Source organism: Arachis ipaensis, chromosome B5 (assembly GCF_059453495.1).
Source record: "Arachis ipaensis isolate K30076 ecotype BB chromosome B5, ASM5945349v1, whole genome shotgun sequence".
Lineage (NCBI taxonomy): Eukaryota > Viridiplantae > Streptophyta > Magnoliopsida > Fabales > Fabaceae > Arachis > Arachis ipaensis.
In genome coordinates, this window is record NC_142440.1 from 149,435,079 (window position 1) to 149,456,855 (window position 21,777).

Below are 21,777 nucleotides of genomic sequence, written 5' to 3' on the forward strand. Positions count from 1 at the left end.
GGAAGAATAAAATAAAAAATGAAATCTACTAGCATGATTATTTTCCCGAGAGACTTGGCATATGGATCATTTGAGTTTTGCCATAGTCTGGATTTTTTATCCAAAGAATTTCAATAACTATAACCATTTTAAAATAATAAAAAAAATTACCCCTCCAAAACGCTAAACTTTATATAATCGGTGTCCATTATCCAAAACAGAAAATCATGACAATTGAGTAATTCATGCAACTATAGGGGGAAAATAATTTTACCGTAAACGTAACTGAGATTCAAAATATAAAACAATAGTAATTAAGGATTATCACAAAATCGATGCAACATGGCCGATCTCAGAATTTGAGTTAAGTTCGAGGGGCAGCTCCTACTCCACCAGCAGGACGAGGTGCTTGACCAGGCTGACCGGGCCTTGGTGCATCATCCTTTAAAATGAGAAACAAATACAATCATCAAAAAACCAGTAAATGGTACATAAAAGACATATAAAATTGATTAACCATCACTTACAATTCCTAGGCACAAAAGTCACAAGTCTATTCAAATATGTAGGCCATATTATCATTTATCCAAAAGAAAGAATGCATAACCAATTACCCTAAAGAAGACTGAAAGTTTGGAGTCCCATTCATTTATGCAGTCAATCACATTCACATGCTCCAGTGAACAAGCTCAAGAAGACAATGTTATAAGAATGCAAAATTGACATCACAGTTCTAAAATCTGAGTATAGCTAAAACTAAAAGGCGGACGAGACGCAATTCTTAGTGGATTGGATTAGGATCAGCCTCAATTCTTTCCATTAATATCAAGTTCTAGACATGCAATTGCAAGATGTAGAACTATGATTTGCCTAAATTACAATTTAAAGAAATGAGATTTCTTCAAATGAATATGAAAGAGTAGCACTCCGTTCTCTATAACCGTTCTATATATGAAAAGAGGAGATTAGTATCAGCCTCAATTCTTTCCATTAATATCAAGTTCCAACTAGTTATCCAAGCACTGCAATACTCCACAGTTTAGGAACAAAATGTGTATCAACGTAGCTAAAGATTATCTAAAACATTTTGAGCTCATTAGAATCAATACGCAACAGATTGTGGAGAAGTTAAAAGAATGGCGAAACAGGCATACCCTGCGCCTGGCAAAGCGCTGTGGCGGCTCGCGGTTCCTCCTATCGGTGCGAGAACGCACCCTCACGACATGAGAGTGGATGGCACAGGAAACACAATACTGCATCTTCACGTACAACTTCGGAAGAGTGTATTCTACAACCAACAAATCAAAACAATAGAAATTCATAAATTCAAAATAATGCAGCAACAAAAGAACACAAATCTTGATAAACAGAGATAGACAGATTATGTGAAATAAGAATTACGCTCATAGACGCAGGCTTCCTGAACATCACGAACTGCAGCTTGCTCAACAATGTTCCTCACAAGGAACCGCTTGATCGATTTGTCCTGTGAATTTCATTAAAGAAAAATTAATCTAAGAGGAGTGAGAAACAAATCTGAACGGAGAAAGAAGGAGAGTACCTTAGGGCAGCACTTGCCGCAGTTGGAACAGCGGATGAATTTGACGTGGCCGCGGCCATGCTTGTTTCTTCCGCCATTTCTACGCTTGAAAGTCTGAAAAAGAAGAACGAAAGGGAGAATGTGAGGGATTAAGCAGAGAAGAAGAAGAAGAAGCAGAAGATATCGGAGTAAGAAGAGATGAACCATTGTGGAAGCTCCTGCGGCTGTGAAATTAGGGTTCTGGTGGCAGCTTCTCAATAGCACAACAATTAGGTTTTATTGCTTGCTTGCTTTTATCCCTAAGCTATTACTGGGCTTGTTTAACTGCTTTAATCTTTAAAAAAAAATTTAAAACATTCTTATCTTTATTTCTTAGAGACCAAAGTCCAAATATTTAGGTTTGTCTTTAGTAAGTTCAAATTTTTTTAGCTTTTCTAATGTGCACAATAAATTGTTTATAAATATGATCCCTGTGGTGTTTAATAATAATTATTATTATACATCTTATGCTAACTTAACAAAATATTTTATGGTAATTAATTCTGTCGTTTTTATTTGAATATATCTTTTCACATATTAATTATCAAATAATTTTATATATATATATATATATATATATATATATATATAAATAATGAGATTAGACAAAAAAAATGTTGAGATATAACTTTTTTTTTACATGTATTTAGCGAATTCCACCCTGTCAATATCGTGTAGAGATGGGTCAATGGTGAAGGAAAATTTATGGATATATACTCACACAATCAAGTCCTTATTTGTTCATTGAGAAAACAAGTTAAGTCTTAAAGCAATATTTGAAATTGCATTCGAGTTTTAAAATAATCCTGAAGTTAATAATTATCCAAATTGATCATTGAAATTGCACTCTAAGACTCATAATAGTCTCTGAGACATTTTCCGTTCATCGAAACTTTAAAACGACGTCGTTTAAAAAAAAAAGTGTAGCATAGAACCCCAAAAAAAAAAAAAGCGTAGCGTAGAATCCCTCCCCCCACATGCTCAATCTGTTCCTTCCCCTTCCCTTCCCCATTCCCAACCTTCCCCTTCCCCATCCCTAACCCGTCCCCTTTTTCTCCTGCAATCCTTCCCCTTCTCCTTCTGTTTTCCCAACCTGACGTCCTTCTCCTTTGTCTTTCTCCTCTGCTTTCCCATACCCAACAAACTAATGCTAGCAACCTTCTTAGTTTTCACCTCACTTTTCTTACCCTCAGACTTCTTACTCTTTGATGAAGCAGGTTGCTGAGGCTTCAACTTTGGAATGGAGACCAAGGGAACCTAAGATCTTTGAGGCTTAACAACATATGGAGCACATGGCATCCATGTATAAGGCATGAGGGCCATGGGAGCAGCATGAGGATACATCCCAGGAACAGGTGGCGGAGGAGGGCACATCCCACCAACACCCAATTGCTGCCTTAAAGTGGCGTTCTCAGCCATCACAAACAAAATCTTGCTACTCAAATCAGCAACTGTTGAATGTATTGACCGCACCTCCTCAAGCTCTTTCACATAGTGCTTCTTCCTCTGCCTCGAAAGCTGTGCACTTTCCCTGTTTCTCATCAATCTGGCCTTCTTCTCGTCGTCGTCATCAACCACCAAATTCTGTTGGGTCTTGTTCTCCACAGGCGCTTGTTGGGAATAAGACACCATTCCCCATTGAGAAAACACCTTTGACAGAGAAATAAAATAGACACAATCACAACACAAGAATTTAACGTGAAAATTCCAATTACCAGAGAAAAAACCACGGCCGTTGTCAAATGACAACCAGAGAATATCACTATGTGAAAATTGTTACAACACATAGACTTCTTTCTCTCTAACACCGGCACCTCAGTACACCCACACTCTCTCAAAGCAAATATCTAACTACACCTCACAACACTCTCTAATCAAAGAGTATAGAGGAAAAGAAAAATCATATACAAGCTTAAAGTGTTTCCGACTGGTGCAAAAACAAATGGAGAACTTAGCCTCATATTTATAGCCTAGGCCACCCACTCCATTTGCTATCATAAGCAATGTGGGACTAATTCAACCAAATCCTAACAATCTCCACCTTGATTGAAATAGTCACACATCTTCAGCTTCCATTGTCAACACCGACAATTCTTTGCTGTCATTGTCTATACCGACAATCATAGTTCAGAGAACTATCATACTCCACCATGAAAGTATACTCACTTGGAATTAGACCACTCCAAGCATTTCGCCTTGGTACAGATCGAAACCTTGCTGAAAATTCATGGTGCAACTTCCAAATTGGCTTTTCCTGGAAGTTCTTCAGCCATCGACCTAACTCCGCCACACACCTTGCATCTCAATGCCAACTAATGCCCGTGTGCAATTGTGGACCCGATTGCCACAACTTATCCTTATCCATGGCAGTGCGGTAATACCATGAGGATACTTCTTGTCTTCTAGAGAACATCATCTTCTCTCATAGAGAGAGCAACCAGAGATCTTCTCCTTCAACGCCTTGTGCAAACCTGATTGTATCAACACATCCTTGACTTGTATTTGCCACAAGCCAAAATTGATTCTTCCATCAAATTTTTCTATTTCAAGCTTCACAGCACTTGAATATCCTGACATTGTTGCAACTGTATACTGGAATAGTATAACTCAACTGTGCACTAGGAAGGGTCCCCAGAAAAGAGAGGTGGGTCACAATGGACACACTTAAATACCAGGTCTTTCCTTAGCCAGAACATTTCCAAACTGCACTCTCACAGTGTCACACTACCTTCCAGCAACAACAACAACAACCAAAGATCAACCTCAAGCCGCAACCGAACCGAAGCTCTGATACCACTTGTTGGGAATAAGACACCATTCCCCCTTGAGAAAACACCTTTGACAGAGAAATAAAATAGACACAATCACAACACAAGAATTTAACGTGGAAACTCCAATTACCGGAGAAAAAACCACGGCCGTTGTCAAATGACAACTAGAGAATATCACTATGTGAAAATTGTTACAACACATAGACTTCTTTCTCTCTAACACCGGCACCCCAGTACACCCACACTCTCTCAAAGCAAATATCTAACTACACCTCACAACACTCTCTAATCAAAGAGTATAGAGGAAAAGAAAAATCAGATACAAGCTTAAAGTGTTTCCGACTGGTGCAAAAACAAATGGAGAACTTAGCCTCATATTTATAGCCTAGGCCACCCACTCCATTTGCTATCCTAAGCAATATGGGACTAATTCAACCAAATCCTAACAGCGCTGATGATCTTCTGAATTTGGTTGTTCTAGTCTCAGCACTCCCTTTACTCTGATCTTGCTTTCTCTTCAGATCACAACCTTTTCCATTATCCTTCAATTTCACGTTCCGATCCAAAATTGTATGTGCATGTGTCGATAAAATTTCCCTCTCGTAACGGCAACAATCAAGTGAGGGAGAGTTCATGGTTTCGTATACACCGACCCGCTACCGTTCCCCGAATCCTGCGAAGAAATCACACCATTCGATGACTCTTCCCTTTCGCTGCACGAATCAGAATCATGCGACGGAGAGCTCGAGTCTTTCACAACAGCAGAGTCACGAGGATTCGGTGAAAGCTCGCGCTTGCAGCTGCCTGACTTCGAGGAGGACTGAAAATTCAAAAACCTAGAAACACCGGAGCTCCGATAACCATAAACAGCACAGGATCTTGATTTCGATGAGTCTGAATTAGCGGCGTCGCAATCGGAATTCTTACCAGAATAATTAGGTTGGGGAAGTAGAAGGGGAAAGGGAAGGGTTGGGGGAGAGAAAGGGGACGGGTTGGGGATGGAAAAGAGGAAGGGGAAGGTTGGGGGAGGGAAAGGGGTTGGGGACGGGGACGGGGAAGGGGAGGGGGGGTTTCTACGCTACACTTTTTGTTATTTTTTTTTTTTGTTCTAAGCCACGCTTTTTATTTTTTTGTTCAAAACGACGTCGTTTTAAAATTTCGATGAACGGAAAATGTTTCAGGGACTACTATGAATTTAGGAGTGCAACTTCAATGATCAATTTAGGTAATTATTAACTTTAGGAATTATTTTGAGGCTCGAGTGCAACTTTAGGGACTACTCTGAGTCTTAACTCTAGATAAAGCATTTGGATGCATAAGGTATAAATATGAAATTGTGTGTTGATTTATTGTCATAGATTTATTGTCCTATTTATATCCGTGAATAAATAGATACAAGAAGATAAACCCTATGACCACATATGATACATAAATCTTTTAAATACAAAATATTTTAATACATAAATAAATGAATTAATCTTCACATATAAGTCTTTTTGCTATACAAGTTTTACAAGTCCTGAAATTTACTTATTCCTAAAACGCGTCTCTTATGGCACGTATGTTTCACGCTCCTTCTTAACAGATTTTTCAATCAGCGCGCGCACATTCTACTGCACGTTTTTCTTCTTCTTCTTCTTCTTTTTCGTTATCGTCATCATCAATATCACTTCTTCCTCCTTCTTTTTTCATTGGATTTTCTTCTCTTCCTTTCTCTTTCTCCTCCATCATCAGTTATCTCGTTGAATATAATGAATAATTCAAGTTCAGATTGTCAATTGAACCAGAACGAAATTGATTATTGTTTTTGAATCCAATCAAATGGCTGAGGTGTGGTTCAATTAAAAAAAAATGCAGCATTAGAGAAAATATTTTTTTGTATTTGTAGCAAATTTGGATGTAATACGAAGATATTTCGGTGTAAAACGAATATATTTGGGTGTATTTTTATTCTGATAAGTTCTGCATAATTCAAAACTCTTCCTCTTCCTCCTCCTTATCTTCTGCTGCTGCTTTTTTTTTCATCCTCATCATCATCTTTTTTTTTAATTTATATTTTTTTTGTTTTACCTTCTCGAGTTTCTTCTTGTTTTACTCTCTTAACAAGAATACAAACAAAAAAATCAAACAAATAAAAAAAAATACATAATGCTGCAAAATTACTTGAAAGAGGATGAACTTACATTCATTTAACTAAAAGAAAGAAAGAAATAAGGAAAAGAAGAAAAAAAATACAGTATTAGAGAAAATATTTTTCTGTACAAAAATACTATTTGTATACTAAAATCAGCCACTAAAATCAGCCACCAATGTATTTGTGTATAAATACATGTGTACTTTAATTTATTTTCAATGTATATTTGCATTCCAGTATGTATTTATACTGGTGGCTGACTTTGGTGGCTGATTTTAATGTGTACATATAGCATAACTCATTTCTGTATTTGCAGCAAATTTGTGTGTAAAACGAAGATATTTGGGTGTAACACGAAGATATTTGGGTGTATTTTTATTCTGATAAGTTCTGCGTAATTCAGAACTCTTCCTCTTCCTCCTCATCTTCTGATGCTTCTTCTTTTTTTTTTTCATCATCATCATCTTCTTTTTTTTCTTATTCATCTTTTCCTTTTTCTTTACCTTCTCAAGTTTCTTCTTGTTTTACTCTTTTAACAAGAATAAAAACAAAAAAATCAAACATAGAAGAAGAAACACATAATGCTATAAAATTACTTGGAAGAGGATGAACTTACATCCATTTAACTAAAAAAAAAAAAGAAATATGGAAAAGAAGAAGAAAAAAAAATGCAGCATTAGAGGAAACATTTTTCTGTACAAAAATGTTATTTGTACACTAAAATTAGCCACCAATATATTTGTGTATAAATACATGTGTGCTTTAATTTATTTTCAACGTATATTTGTATTCCAGTATGTATTTTATACTAGTGGCTGACTTTGGTGGTTGATTTTAGTGTACACGTAGCATAACTCATTTCTGTATTTGCAGCAGCTTCGGGTGTAAAACGAAGATATTTGGGTATAACACGAAGATATTTGGGTGTATTTTTATTCTGATAAGTTATGCATAATTCAAAACTCTTCCTTTTTCTCCTCCTCATCTTCTGCTGCTTCTTCTTCTTCATTTTCTTATTTCATATTCTCATAATTCTTTTTTGGAGGAAAAAATCAAATAAAAAAGAAAAAATACATAATGTTGCAAAATCAAAAGAAGAATGAGGAGAAACACGACGATGAATATGAAACACGCGAAGAAAAAAGAGAAGAAACATAAAGAAGAAGAAGGAAGAAGAGGAAGAGGAGGAGAAACGCGAAGAAATAATGACAGATGTAGTTTTCATCGAGGAAGAAAAAGAAGAGTCGTTCATAATGGTGAAGGAGCACTTACGCTTTTGTTGGTGAGCGTAGGTTCTGTTTGGTTTGGCCCAACTTGTAACGTAAAAAGACTTGTATGTAAATAAATACTTTAAATAACAATACTTTAATACACAATATTTTAAATAGCAACATAATCTTTTATTCTTAAATAATTAAATATAAAATATATAAATATAAAAACTGGGCAAATCACAAAAACAAACCAAAAAGAGGAGTAAATTACACCATTCTACTAAAATAAAAAACGTTATTTGGATCTCCCAAAATCACTCTCTTATATAATTCGAATGAGTTAAATTCGAATTAGGAAAATCAATAGTAATTCGAATTAGACCAATTCGATTTAGTTGGATTACTAGTAATTCGAATTAAGCCAATTCGAATTATACATGCTTGCAGTCGTAATGTAGTTCGAATAAGAGTGATTCGAATTACGCATGGATGTAACTCATGGTAGTTCGAACGGGAGAGATTCGAATTATAGAAGCTTGTAGCGAAGGGTAGTTCGAATCAGATAGATTCGTATTATCGAACTAATTGAATTCGATTTAACATTAGCTCTATGTAGATATAATTGTTGGTGTATTAAAATAATTGCATGGATTATATTTATGTCATGGAATTCACGTGGTGACTTGATAATTCGAAGCAGCCAACTTCGAACATGCTCATGCATAATTCGAATCTATCTAATTCGAACTACCCTTCGTTACATGCTTCCATAATTCGAATTTCTCTCATTCAAACTACCATAAGTTACATCCATGCATAATTCGAATCACTCTAATTTGAACTACACTACGACTGTAGGCATGTATAATTTAAATTGGCTTAATTCAAATTACTAGCAACTCAACTAAATCGAATTGGTCTAATTCAAATTACTATTGGTTTTTCTAATTCGAATTATATAAGACAGTGATTTTTTGGGAGATCCAAATAACGTTTTTTATTTTGGTAGAATGGTGTAATTTACTCCTCCTTTTGGTTTGTTTTTGTAATTTGCCCTAAAAACTATGAGTATTCTTTATTCATTAAGATTAATTATTATGCAAGAAGTTTTTATAATATTAAAATAATATTTTAAACTGTAACATAAAAATAAAAAATAATTAAAATTTTATTTTATATTACTTGACAAATAATTAGATTATTATATTCAAAATATATTAACTAATTATTTTTGTTAAAAATATAATTTATTTAAAATATTATATATAGTACATGGAAATATTGACTTTTTTATTTTTTTAATTTTTTTTAAAAATAAAATAAATAATATAATTCTAAATATATGTCTTTCACATTATATATTTATTTATATTAGTAAGATCTAAACTAATAAAACTTACACAATTAAAAATATTAAAATTATATAAAAAATTAGGCTATTACAAAAATATAATCACATAAATACATTATTTTCTTTTATACCTTTTCTAAAATAATATATACTATATACTATCTGAATTAAAATGCAGATCAGTTATTATATGTAATTACACCTATATATATGAATTTATCTAAAAAAATTGGAAAAAATAAATTATATTATTTATTTAATTTTTCTAAAAAAATTTGAAAAAACAAAAAAAGTTAATATTTTTATATATTATATATAATTTTTTAAATAAGTTTTATTTTTACAAATATTTTGATAAAAAATTATATTATATAATAATATATTTAACAAAATAATTAATTAATAAATTTAAAATATAATAATCTAATTATTTGAAAAGTAATATAAAATAATTTTTAATTATTTTATATTTTTATGTTGAAGTTTAAAACACCATTTGAATATAATTTTTTAATATTATAAAATTTTTTTATATAATAATTAATTATATTTTTTGTATTTATCTATTTTATATTTAAAAAAAATTCCACCTATGTGATAATCTTCTTAACATATATAAACATACACACATATATACACACACACATATATATATATATATATATATATATATATATATATATATATATATATATAATAATAATAATAATAATAATAATAATAATAATAATAATAATAATAATAATAATATAATAACATTGAAATAAAATAACATATTAAATTTGTTATATTAAATTAACAAATTATATATTTTATTCTTGAATTTAACAAAATATATTTTTAATAAATTATATATGATGAAAAATATTTTGTGAAACACATTTGTACATCAATTTCTCATATATATATATATATATATATATAAATCTGGTTGAGTTAGAGAATAAAAAATTTAACTAGAAAAATAAAAAATATTTTAAAATAATAAAAAATAAAAAATGATTTTATTATAAATATATAATTATAAATATTATATATATAAAACTATAAATGTTAAATTTAAAAAATAATTTTAAATTATTTATCTACTTAATATTACTACAAAATAAATATAAATAAAAATGACTAGAAGAGAGAGTCACGATGTGGCATATATATTAGAGAGACTAAAGAATAAAAGAATATACCAATACTAATATCAATCACTATTACATACACACATACGTAGTTTATACGTTATTTATTTAATTTTTCTAAAAAAAATTAAAAAAAAATATTTTTATGTATTATATATAATATTTTAAATAAACTATATTTTGACAAATATTTGATAAAAAATTATATTATATAATAATATTTTTAACAAAAATAGTTAGTTAATAAATATCGAATATAATAATCTAATTATTTGTCAAATAATATAAAATAAAATTTAATTATTTTATATTTTTATGTTGCAGTTTAAAATATTATTTTAATATAATTTTGTAATATTATAGATTTTTTTTGTATAATAATTAATTTTAATAAATAAAAAATATTTATATTTTTTGTATTTATATGTTTTATATTTTTAATTTCATAAGTTTATTTAGTTTAGCTCTTACTAATATAAGTAAATATATAATGCAATAGTCATGTATTTAGAATTATATTATTTATTCCGTTTTTCTAAAATAATTGAAAAAAATGTAAAATCTAATATTTTCATGTATTATATATAATATTTTAAATAAATTATACTTTTAAAATATTTTGATGAAAAATTATATTATATAATAATACCATTAACAAAAGTAGTTAGTTAAAAAATTTTGAATATAATAATCTAATTATTTGTCAAATAATATAAAAAATATAATTATTTTATATTTTATGTTACAGTTTAAAATATCATTTTAATATAATTTTTTTATATTTTTATAAAAATTCGTGCATAATAATTAATCTTAATGAATAAAAAATACTCATATATTTTGTATTTATATATTTTATATTTAATTTTTTAAAAATAAAAGATTCTGTTATCATTTAAAGTACTGTGTATTAAAATATTATCATTTAGAGTATTTATTTATGTATTAAGATATTCTGTTTATATTAGAATCCATCAATACTCTTCTTTTATATTAGTTTTTGTTTAATTTTATCTAATAAAATTTAATAGTCTATATAAATATGACACATTCTATAAGCACATAATTATTGTGCCCATTTTAGACATAGTCAATAAAATAAATAAATAAATAAATACATTTATTTTCTAAATATGCAGGATAAAAATGTTCTGAAAATAAGTATATGACCATTTTAAGTAGGGCGTCTGAAAAATGAATTTTGCCTCCAAATTAATAATGGCACTCACAAAATGATGCTGACATGATAGAGCCATTTTTCCACCGACAAACACGAAATGGGCAATTAAAGGGGACAGACACGAAATGGACTCCAAATCACGGGGTATGGGAAGTTGAATATTAATTTTTCAATAAACTTAGGAAGTGAAAATTTTAATTAGTTTAAAAAATAATATAAAAAATAATTTTGTTACAACAAAGATTTATCTTTTAAAAAAAAAATTCATTTAAAAAATTAAATTATTGTGTATGAATAATTCTATCTTTATTTAGATAATATCTTAAAAAAATTAAAGAATTTAAATGTTTTAAAATAAAAAATTATTAAAATGATAAAATAAAAATTAACATCATTAAATTTTTATTTCAAAAACAATACTTTGGACTTATAAGTATTGTTATAAGTTTAAAATTTATTTATATTATGTTCAGATAGTTGTATTTTTTTGTTATATGTCTAAATAATTTATAAATATAAAGATATTTTTATTTTTTAAATTAGGTTTTAAAATTGAAGTAAAATCAATTTTAGTTTTAATAGGATATTGAAAAGAATTTGATCTATATCTACAAGTATTTACATAATAAATATTTTATAAAATTAATTTTAGTACGTCAAGTACTCAATTCAATTTCTTATGCCAACGAGTTATAACTCAAATGCCGTAGTCTCTAATAAAAAACACTCCACTCCTAAATTACCTCCTAAATATTAACATTAGGATAACCATCTGCTAGTAAATTGAACATTCGACATATTCATTGTTCACATTGTTTAGTATTTTCATTATCTATATATACTTTTTCTTATTTTAATACTTAATTTTGGACTAAAATATTTTAAATTGAATAAATTGATATAATAATAAAATAAAAAATTAATTTTTAAAAATAAAATAATAAAATATATGTTTTATAAAAATTACAAGTTTAATGATGTTAATTTTTGTTTTATAAAATTAAGTTTTTTGTCAAGAAATTAAGTTTATTCCACCTCCACAATTTCTCTTCCACCTCTATGTTAGCATATTGATAGCCACAACTAATTCTATAACGAAATTTGGTGTCCATTTGGCATGATTTGGTGTCCATTTCGTGCGTGGCCCCTTTAATAGCCAATTCTGCTTGATGACTAGGGATGTCAATGGGGCAGGGCGGGGGCGGGGGATGCCTCCCTGCTCCCCATCCCCGCCCTCAGATTTACTCCCCATCCCCGTCCTATTCCCCACCGTGGGGGAAAATTGCTCCCCATCCCCATTCCCCATGGAGCCCCATTCCCCGCGGGGACCCCCATTCCCCATCTACATAATAGTTCTAACTAATTTTTAATTTCCATATGAATAGAGATACAAGTATCTATCTTATACAAAAACTGAAAGATTTTATACAAAAAGTCTAAATAACACGATGGTGACTTCTTTCAAAATAACGCAATGGGGAGACGCAACGACGAGCCAAAGAAAAAAGCAGTGGACGAGGTGGGAGACGCGACAACAGAGAGGAGATGGGGATTTATTTAAATGGTCTAAAAGGTTTTCTTGTTTTTTTTTAAAGCGTGTATAAAAGATTTTAAGTCACAAAAAAAAAAAAGCTTGTATAAAAGATTTAGATAATATTAATAAAAAAATTGCATTTAAAATGGGCTCAAGTGGGCTCACATAATAACTGTTGGCTCAACTATTCCCGCAAACTGCAAACCTCACATTCGTACAGCACCACTACCTTACCCAAGGGAACAAAATCCAAAACCCTAAGCAATCCAAGAATCAGGAATGAACACGCATAATAAACGAAAAAAAGTTGCACTTTCTTGAGTTCTTCTGCGAAGGGAATTTTCTTTGTGATAGTGATCAGTGAATAAATGAGTAGTGGAAAACCCAAAGAAGAGGAACATGACGGCATGTCCGTACACTCTCCGTGCAAACCCCCTCCTTCCTCTGCTTCCTCTCTCCCCAAGGTACCTCATTCCTCCTTCACTCTCTTTGGTTTTTGAAATTTGGATTTGGAAAATGATCGAATTTGTGATAGGAGCAAGCAGCGCAGGTTGAATTGGAGCTCAGGGTGTTGGAAGCTCTCGAAATTTATCCTCCAATTAAATTACAAGGTTTTTATTTTTTAATATTTCCATTTGATTTTGATACTGCACTGTAGGGATTTCTTTAGTGTTAAAAGAGAACTGATACGAGGATAGAAGAATCATGTAAATACAATTAAATTCGCCAAATTTGTTAGGTAGAGCTATTGATTCATTTCATTAATTACAATTAATATGGAAGGAATTTAGGATAAAATGATACTGGATTTCAAATTACATAATGAGAGCAACTACCTAAGCTTGTTTTCCTTATTATGGCATTTGCCATCTTGAACGGTAAGGGTGATGCATACTACATTTTCTTGCATGTGTTATAATTTACTTTAAGGATTTATGATAGAAAAAATGCTGAAGTAAACTTTTATTTGGTTAGCGAGGCACTAGATAACTACTAAATAGTTTCTGATTACACTATCCTAAATTATTTTTCCATTAAGCTAACATCAAGCAAGGGTATGAACCTGTCAACTAGGCAACAAGCAATTAAGCATTTCTGTCGACTACAAGAAAGTAGTTTTGATGTTCATGTATGAACATTTTGAATTGTTGTTGTGTGAAAGTGCTGCTTTTCCTTATCTGATGCTTTTTCTTTGTCAAGGATTAATTGTGTTTGGATGGATGTTGACATCATCCTTTAAAAGCATTTCTACACTATGTACTCCTCCCAATTCTTTTTTATATATCATTGTCATCTTTTAATACATTTTTAGAGCAATGTATTTAGATACAGTACATGAAAGGGAACAGAGTGAGTAGCATTAGTAGTTGACACTTGTTGTCAGGATCAATATTTTTTATTATTGTTATTATTATTTTGGATAATGATTCATCAGTTTAGGTTATATGCTTACAATGATTATCGTTTCTTGAAGGAATACATCGCCATTTTGTCATTTATGGTCTGATGGAATTTCTAAAGAGGAGGTTAGAAATGTCTTGATTGTTTGATTATCAAGCGTAATGTCTTCGATCTATATTTTCTGTTAGATAATCTTTAGAATTGTATATGCTTCATTCAGTTTTGACAGACACTTCTCTGCCGAAGAGGTCCTTCAACTGTTGGATCGGTTCTACAACTTAGAAATGCTGGTAAGTTAGTATGCATACTCAAATAACAATGTTAATTTTAGATTTGAACTAATAAAGAGAAGTTTTATTTTTTAATTTTTCATCAGAAAACAGATGATGAAGAGATTGACTTGCTTAATCATGAAGAAGATTTCTCCTTACCTTCCAGTTACTTTATCAAGGAAGAGTCCTAGTGAAACTTTTGAAGTAAATACATTTTCTTTCAAACCTGGATTAGCATTTCAGTATTGGATCTACCTTGTCACATACATATATATGTCAAATTTAAGACGTTGAGTTGTGATGAGTGACAAATTTAAGGGTTAGAATCCTCATTTTAGTCTAGATTAGATTGTATTGAAATACATTTGGATAGTAGAGTACATTAGATTAAATATACTAAAGGCACATCCATGTGGTCATGCCCATGTGGAACCAATCACTCTTTCTTTTTTTATTTTATTATTATTTTTTTCATCCCCAAATGTTGCTTTCTTTTTTATTCTTTATGAGAAAATTGATGGGCAGCATTTTTATTAAAATTTGGTCAGCACTAAAAGAAAAGTGAGTAATTATACACTCATTAAATGTAATTTCATACTATTAAAAACACTAATGATGACTAATTGATGATTATAAATTGCAAAATTTACTGGTTCTTAGCACTCTTCAATTTTTATTATTTTTTCATCCCCAAATGGTGCTTCTGGTTCATTCCAAGTAATAATTTATTTCAGCATTGGATGTGCTGTTGAGGCACTTATGCAATTTAAAATGGGAATAACCAAACCGGAAATAACCAAACCGTCCAGGAATATATTGCTTCTATTCATTCCAATTTAAGGAGATTACATCTTCGAAATTCAAATAGTTTTAGTTATTGCTCCCTCCAGGTTCCAACTTCCAAGAGCTAAAAAAAATAAAAAAAAGGGAAAAAATGTACCAAAGAGGGAAAACAAGTTAAAACTTACCAAGGAGGGAAAACAAGTTAAAACTACCATCAATAAAGAACAATCTATTGTATTGAGCGTCTATCATCTTACATAGATTACATCATTCTTATTCTATACTTAATTATAATTATTTATGCGTTTTTTAATTATATTTTTCACTCATTTTTAATTATGCGTTTTTTAATTATATTTTTCACTCATTTTTAATTATTCTTATTTATGCGTTTTTTAATTATAATTATTCTATTTGTCCTTTTTTTTTAGAGAAAAGGACACTCTAAGAGAAAAGGACAAATAGGTCCCTGACCTTTTGTCCTGCGGACATTTTTACTCCTAACCATTGAAAAATACTTTTAAATCCCTAACCTTCACAAAACTTGGACAGATCAGTCTCTGACGGAGGCATTTGGACGTATCAGTCCCTGACGGAGGCATTTGGACGGAGAGACTGATCCGTCCAAGTTTTGTGAAGGTCAGGGACTTAAAAGTATTTTTCAATGGTCAGGGACAAAAAGGTTCTCGAGGCAAAAAGTCAGGGACCTATTTGTCCTTTTCTCTTTTTAACTATTCTGTGTGTGTTTGGATTTTAGTTTGTCAAAACTTGATTTTGATGAAAAGTAAATTTGTGTTAAAGTGATTTATGTTTGGTAACCTTTGTATCAAAATGGATTATAGTAAAGTAAATATTGTTTGGATTACATTACTCAAAATTATTTTTAGATAAAAAATTACTAAAATAGACATCAATTTAAATAAATTTTTTATATTATTCTATTATTTTAATTTAGATATTTAAATAGATATTATTAATTAATTTTATAATAAAATTAATATTTACTTACTAAAATAAAAATATATAAAAAATATATCAAAATATACTTTACTAAATTATATTACTTATAATTTTTTTAATACTCTCGGTACTCTTTTATTTAATACTATTTTAAATTATAAATTTTAATTATTTATGACTTTATTTTTAGTTATAATTACTTTTTTATTTATTTTGTTTGTTTTAATGAGATCAATAATTTATATTATAATAAAATTATAATAATAAATTAAAATACAAGAATTACACTTACAAATTTTAACAAAGCCAAACAAAAATATTTTTTTATACAAAATCAAAAGTAAAAATTTAATAAAAAAATATAATTATATATTTGAAATATTTGAATACTAAAGGGATTACAAGCAAGGAATTAAAGGGTAGAATTGATAAAACAAAATAAATTCAATCCTAACGTGATTTTCTAAACGCAAAAGTTACAATTTCTAACTTCTTATAAAACGTAAAATTACGTTGGCGTTTAAAGAAAAAAAAATATCCAAACAAAAAGAGAAAGCGTTCAATGCACACAAATGTGCTTCTCTTCTTTCTAATGCAAAATCAAACGCATCCTCTGATAATCAATTGTTGCGAAGGAAGAATCTTCTTTTCTTTTAACTGTTGTTTTTGCTTTTTATTTTTATTTTTACCTCCTCTTGTTTTCGTTCTTTTCGTCTTTCATTTTATCTTTTTTTATGTGCAGTTTTTTTTTCCTTCGTTTTTATTTCTCTGCGTATTTCAGTGTTATTTTTCAAAATTTTTTGTATTGGTTTCAAGAAATTTTTATATTTATTTTACAGAATTTTTGTGTTTGTTTCACATAATTTGGTTTCGCCTTAACTATGCTTAGATTTAAAAAAAATGGACAAGGTACTCTTAAAAATTAAAGAATGAGAAGAAAACGGGAAAAATGATGCAAAAAGGAATAGACTAAGGGAAGATAAAAATAAGCGCAAAAGAACACAAAAACAGGAATTTTTTTCAAATAAATAAAATAAATATTTTATTTATAAAAATAGGTAATTTGTAACATTTTTATCGATTTTTATTGTTTTATATATTTGATATTTCAGTGTAAACGAGATAAAACACGTCACACATTACATGTATAATGTTTGTATATACGTTTGTATATAACCATTGTTATTTTGTTTACATGTTGGACGTTTTTCTTGATATTCTTGAGATATTTAGACATTATGGCGCGTGCAGACGCACGAGACGATGACATCAACCGCCTGAATGCGACTTGACATATCGCGGGAGCAATCGACTTCCAAGTTAGTATTATCGTTTTTCTCTTTTAAATAAACAACTATATAATTATAGTTAGGGTACTTTTATAAGTTAAGTTTTAAAGTGGTAGTTGAAGTTGCACTTGAGACTCATAGTAGTCCCTGAAGTTAATTGTTACTCATATTCATCCTTGAAATTGTACTCCGGGACTCAGATTCGTCCTTCCGGCACATTCCGTTCATCTGGCGCTACCAGAAAGCTGATTTGGACTTCTCCGTGACACGTTGGCCAGGTAACAGCTAGTTGATGTGGATTAGTAAACTTTTATGGTGCAATTTAGTCCCTAAATCAAAGTTAAAAATCCTAATTCCCAAATTTGATCATCATTCTCTGCAGTAACCCCTCTCTTCTCATCCCATCTCTTTTCTTCTCTTCTCTTCATCTTCAAATTAAATGAAATGAGATTATATATATAAAAGACTATTCAAAAACAGATACTATAAATAATGTTGGTTGACAGGTAAATAAAAAGAAATTTGCCAAAATCATCTCTACTGTACCCAAATGTCATTGGTTCCAAATGAAAAGAATTCTGCTTCGTCTGCAATCTACATGAACAGATAATAAAATTATGAAGTGTAAGAAGGTCTATTATGTAAAACTAAAAAGAATTCAAATAGTATAGATTTTATGTGTTTAACTTAGACTAATGACACCAAGCGTTTATCAATCTGCTATGTTTGAACATTTTAAGTAAAGTTGTGTCAATCATGACTAGCAAAAAATAGCATAATTTTGTCCCATTTTTAATGATATTAATTAATTGTTAATTTACTAGAATTTGCTGTTAATAACTAGATTTTTTTTACTTGCTATGTTATTGGACGAATCAACAAGTTGATTCTGAATAGTTCATATTTTTTTTTGTTGGATTTGTTGTTGGAATCAACCATGGAGAATCATTTATTTCACAGTTACAAAAATCGAACCGAACCGATTAATCTGATAAAAAAAATCAATAAATTGAATTTTCAAACTAGTCTGGTCTAGTTATAGGACCAGTTAAGAATGAGAACGGATAAAAACCGGTGAATCAAATCTCCAAACTAGTTCGGTCCAGTCATAGGACCAATTAAAAATGAGAATCGATAAGAACTGGTCAAACCCGATAAGAACTGGTCAAAATCGGTCCAGCCAAATCATTCGATAAAAATTCTAAAATTGATGAAAATATTATTCAAACTCAGGTCCTCCTTGTTACTGCATGCTCCTCTTATAAGATTACTAAGCTATATTGTTCCTTGTTATTTTATATGCTAATTATTAATTATATAGTAAAAATATATAATAATTTTGTAAAATATTATTTTAATTTTATACTCACTTATATTTAAATTAATTATTTTTTTATTATTCATAATTATTAATATAAATATTATTAAATATATATAAATAAATAATATTAAATATTTTTATTAATTATAATATAATTATTATTTTTATAATTATATGATATTTATTAATATTATTTTTTAATAAATACATATAGTATATAAAAATATAATATAAATATAAGCTAATTAGTTAGTTATTAAAATAAAAAATAGTTATTTTAATATAAAAATAAAATTAAAAATTTTACTTATTTAATAATAACTGGATTATAACTTGTTGGTTATAATTTGTTGAAGTTTGTTTATTTTTAAAATATTAATAAAGATATGTATTAATTTTAATTTTAGATTTGTGATTATTTTTTATTTTTTTATTTACGTGGGATCGATTCTGCCCGTTCAACCATTAAATTAGTAATCTGACCGGTTCGTTCGATTCTGACAATTATACTTTATTTTTTTTCAATTAATAACATTATTTTTAAATTAATATTTTTAGATTAATCCAATTTTTTTTGAAAGAGTTGAACAAATTTTAATTGAAAAAAATTAATTAAAAATATAATCTTTTTAATTATTTCATATAATTTAATAAATAAACAAATATATTTATTATTTAAATATAATGTTATGTTAATGAAGAGTAAAGTTGTCCACTATAAAACTTTAATTCATTCAATAAATATTTTAAACATTGGAGTTTAATTCAATTATATAGTTTTACTCATTCATTTCAAATATTAAAATTTAATTTAATTCTGACTAAAATTCAATTTTTAATGGAACTCAATTCAATTATGTATCATTAAAAATTTTTAAACAAATTATTAATGTATTAATTTAATAATATATTTTATTTATATTTTTAAATATTAATAATTAATTGATGACAAAAAAATTTTTTTTTCTAGTATTCTTAGCTTCTATGCATTATTATGTATGTGTGATACTATGATATGATAGGAATATATCATGTCTTAATTTGTAGTTGACCCAACTAAATGTACATGCCATATTATTTTTGTAGCTTAAGAAATTAACTGAACATTTAGAAAAACTTGTAATGTTATTAGTTAAAACAATAAAATTAGGTGACCAAGTAATTTTCAAACTAAATCTAACGTAGTAGTGGAGCTTTAAAATTTTAACATAAAAAATACATAATAACATTTATATAAAAACAAAATTTATAAATATAACTTTTTTTTAGGATTCGTAATAAAGATGATAATAAATAAATAATTTTATAGATAAATATTTTAAAATACTTTAAAATAATACTCTTCGAGTCTCGAATAATTTGAAATATTCAATAATTAAATTAAAACTAAACTTTTATAATTAAGATGATTGATATTAAAAATTATAATATTTATTGAATATTGAATAAATTAAAAAAAATAATTAGGAAACTAACAAAGCATAAAATAGTACTAAATTAATTAAATATAAGAAAATGATTCAATTTTTTAAAGATGATATGAAAAATATAATACTTAGAATTTAGTTTGGAAGATTAAGACTTCACAAGTTGTAACTTGTAAAAATTTTCTATTAGTCTACACTAATAAAATAACGCCAATATTTAAAAAATATTTTAATATTTTTGTTTGAAAAAATTAAAATAAAACTAATAAGACATAAAATAGCATTAAAAGATAAACGTTGTTATAATGATAGTGATGATGAGTTTTATTGTATCAAATACATTACAAAACTGCATTCTAATTAGTGCATTGGTCCTATCAATTTGAAAAAAAAAATAGTAAATATAGAAAAGTTAAGACTTGAATACAGCATACTTAGTTATGGTATGTAAAACTTGAGCCAATTGAACTCTAATAATGTTCTATATCATCTTATTACTAAAGATTTTATAAAAATTTTTGGGGGGTTATAGCCCTTCGTTGTCCACAATAAATTTTACTATTGTCCAACCAAGTCTTGATTGTTATATATGCACGCTTTTTTTTATCTCGGTCGTACTTTATTTTCTTTCGTATCATTTTTTTTTATTATCATCATTATTGTTGTCGTTTTTTTCTTTTTTTTTTATCATTTTTATTATTATTATTATTATCGTCATTTTTAACTTCTTTCTTTTCTTCTCCTCTTATATATATTAAAAAATTTAGAATATATAAATTTTAATACACAATATAAACTTTTTTTAAAAATCACATACTCAAAATATTAACACTCAACTAAAAAATATATATATAACATAAAAATTTTGATATAGAGCAAAAATTTTTGTAAACAATTTAATAGTTAAGAATTGGTAATTTATTCTCTAATTGATACTGAGATATTTATTCAATTATAGTTGTCCTCCTTGAACAAAAGCATGACTGTGTATATATTTATCCAATGGGTCCATCTAGTGTACAGATGCACTTTGGTACAGATTTACAGATTTTTGTTTTTATTTGGTTGAAAAGTGTATCACTAAAAGTGTTGCTTAAAGAGAAAGTGTTACCCTTAATCGTTAACTAGGCTCTGATACCAATTTTGCAATCCTTTTTACTAGTCCTTGTATATTGTAATTTCATTTTTATAGTTTTCAATCTTGTTTTAGTTTATAATATTCTTTTTTGCATGGATTATTGTATATAAAATCTTTTATCTGTTTGTCTTTTTCTTTAATATAATTTCTTAAATCCTCAAAAACTTCTTTTATTTCTACACTTTTTGTTGTTTCTAAATACCTTCTTAATTTTTCAACTTCATTTTCCATTTTTTCTTTCAACAGTTTTAATTCTTTTAAGTCATAATATGGTTTTCCAGGCATTTATAAATTTTTTAAGTTTAATT

The 21,777-nt window shown here is 28.4% G+C and overlaps 2 protein-coding genes across 5 annotated transcripts; one reads left to right on the forward strand and one right to left on the reverse strand.

Annotated features, from left to right (window-relative positions):
- Positions 1 to 146: 146 nt before the first annotated feature.
- On the reverse strand, positions 147 to 1,860 carry LOC107644423 (small ribosomal subunit protein eS26x). Its single transcript, XM_016348280.3, has 5 exons — positions 1,724 to 1,860; positions 1,541 to 1,633; positions 1,381 to 1,465; positions 1,134 to 1,267; positions 147 to 421 (listed from the first exon to the last, which is right to left on the reverse strand). Exons 1-5 carry the CDS (start codon positions 1,724 to 1,726, stop codon positions 344 to 346), a joined length of 393 nt encoding a protein of 130 aa, XP_016203766.1. The 5' UTR covers positions 1,727 to 1,860; the 3' UTR covers positions 147 to 343.
- An 11,188-nt stretch (positions 1,861 to 13,048) lies between these two features.
- LOC107644426 (chromatin modification-like protein) lies at positions 13,049 to 15,323 on the forward strand. 4 transcript variants are annotated; one of them, XR_015883158.1, is made up of 6 exons: positions 13,049 to 13,342; positions 13,414 to 13,489; positions 14,353 to 14,404; positions 14,500 to 14,569; positions 14,656 to 14,977; positions 15,212 to 15,323. XR_015883158.1 is itself a non-coding variant. In XM_016348281.3 (5 exons), the coding sequence occupies exons 1-5, from the start codon at positions 13,247 to 13,249 to the stop codon at positions 14,740 to 14,742; spliced, it is 381 nt and encodes a 126-aa protein (XP_016203767.1). In that variant the 5' UTR covers positions 13,049 to 13,246; the 3' UTR covers positions 14,743 to 15,033. The 4 variants fall into 4 exon arrangements, 2 of the variants coding, with proteins under 2 accessions (XP_016203767.1, XP_020958649.1); XR_015883159.1 differs by having other exon boundaries at positions 13,093 to 13,342; positions 13,429 to 13,489; XM_016348281.3 differs by lacking the exon at positions 15,212 to 15,323 and having other exon boundaries at positions 14,656 to 15,033.
- The last annotated feature ends 6,454 nt before the right edge of the window (positions 15,324 to 21,777 follow it).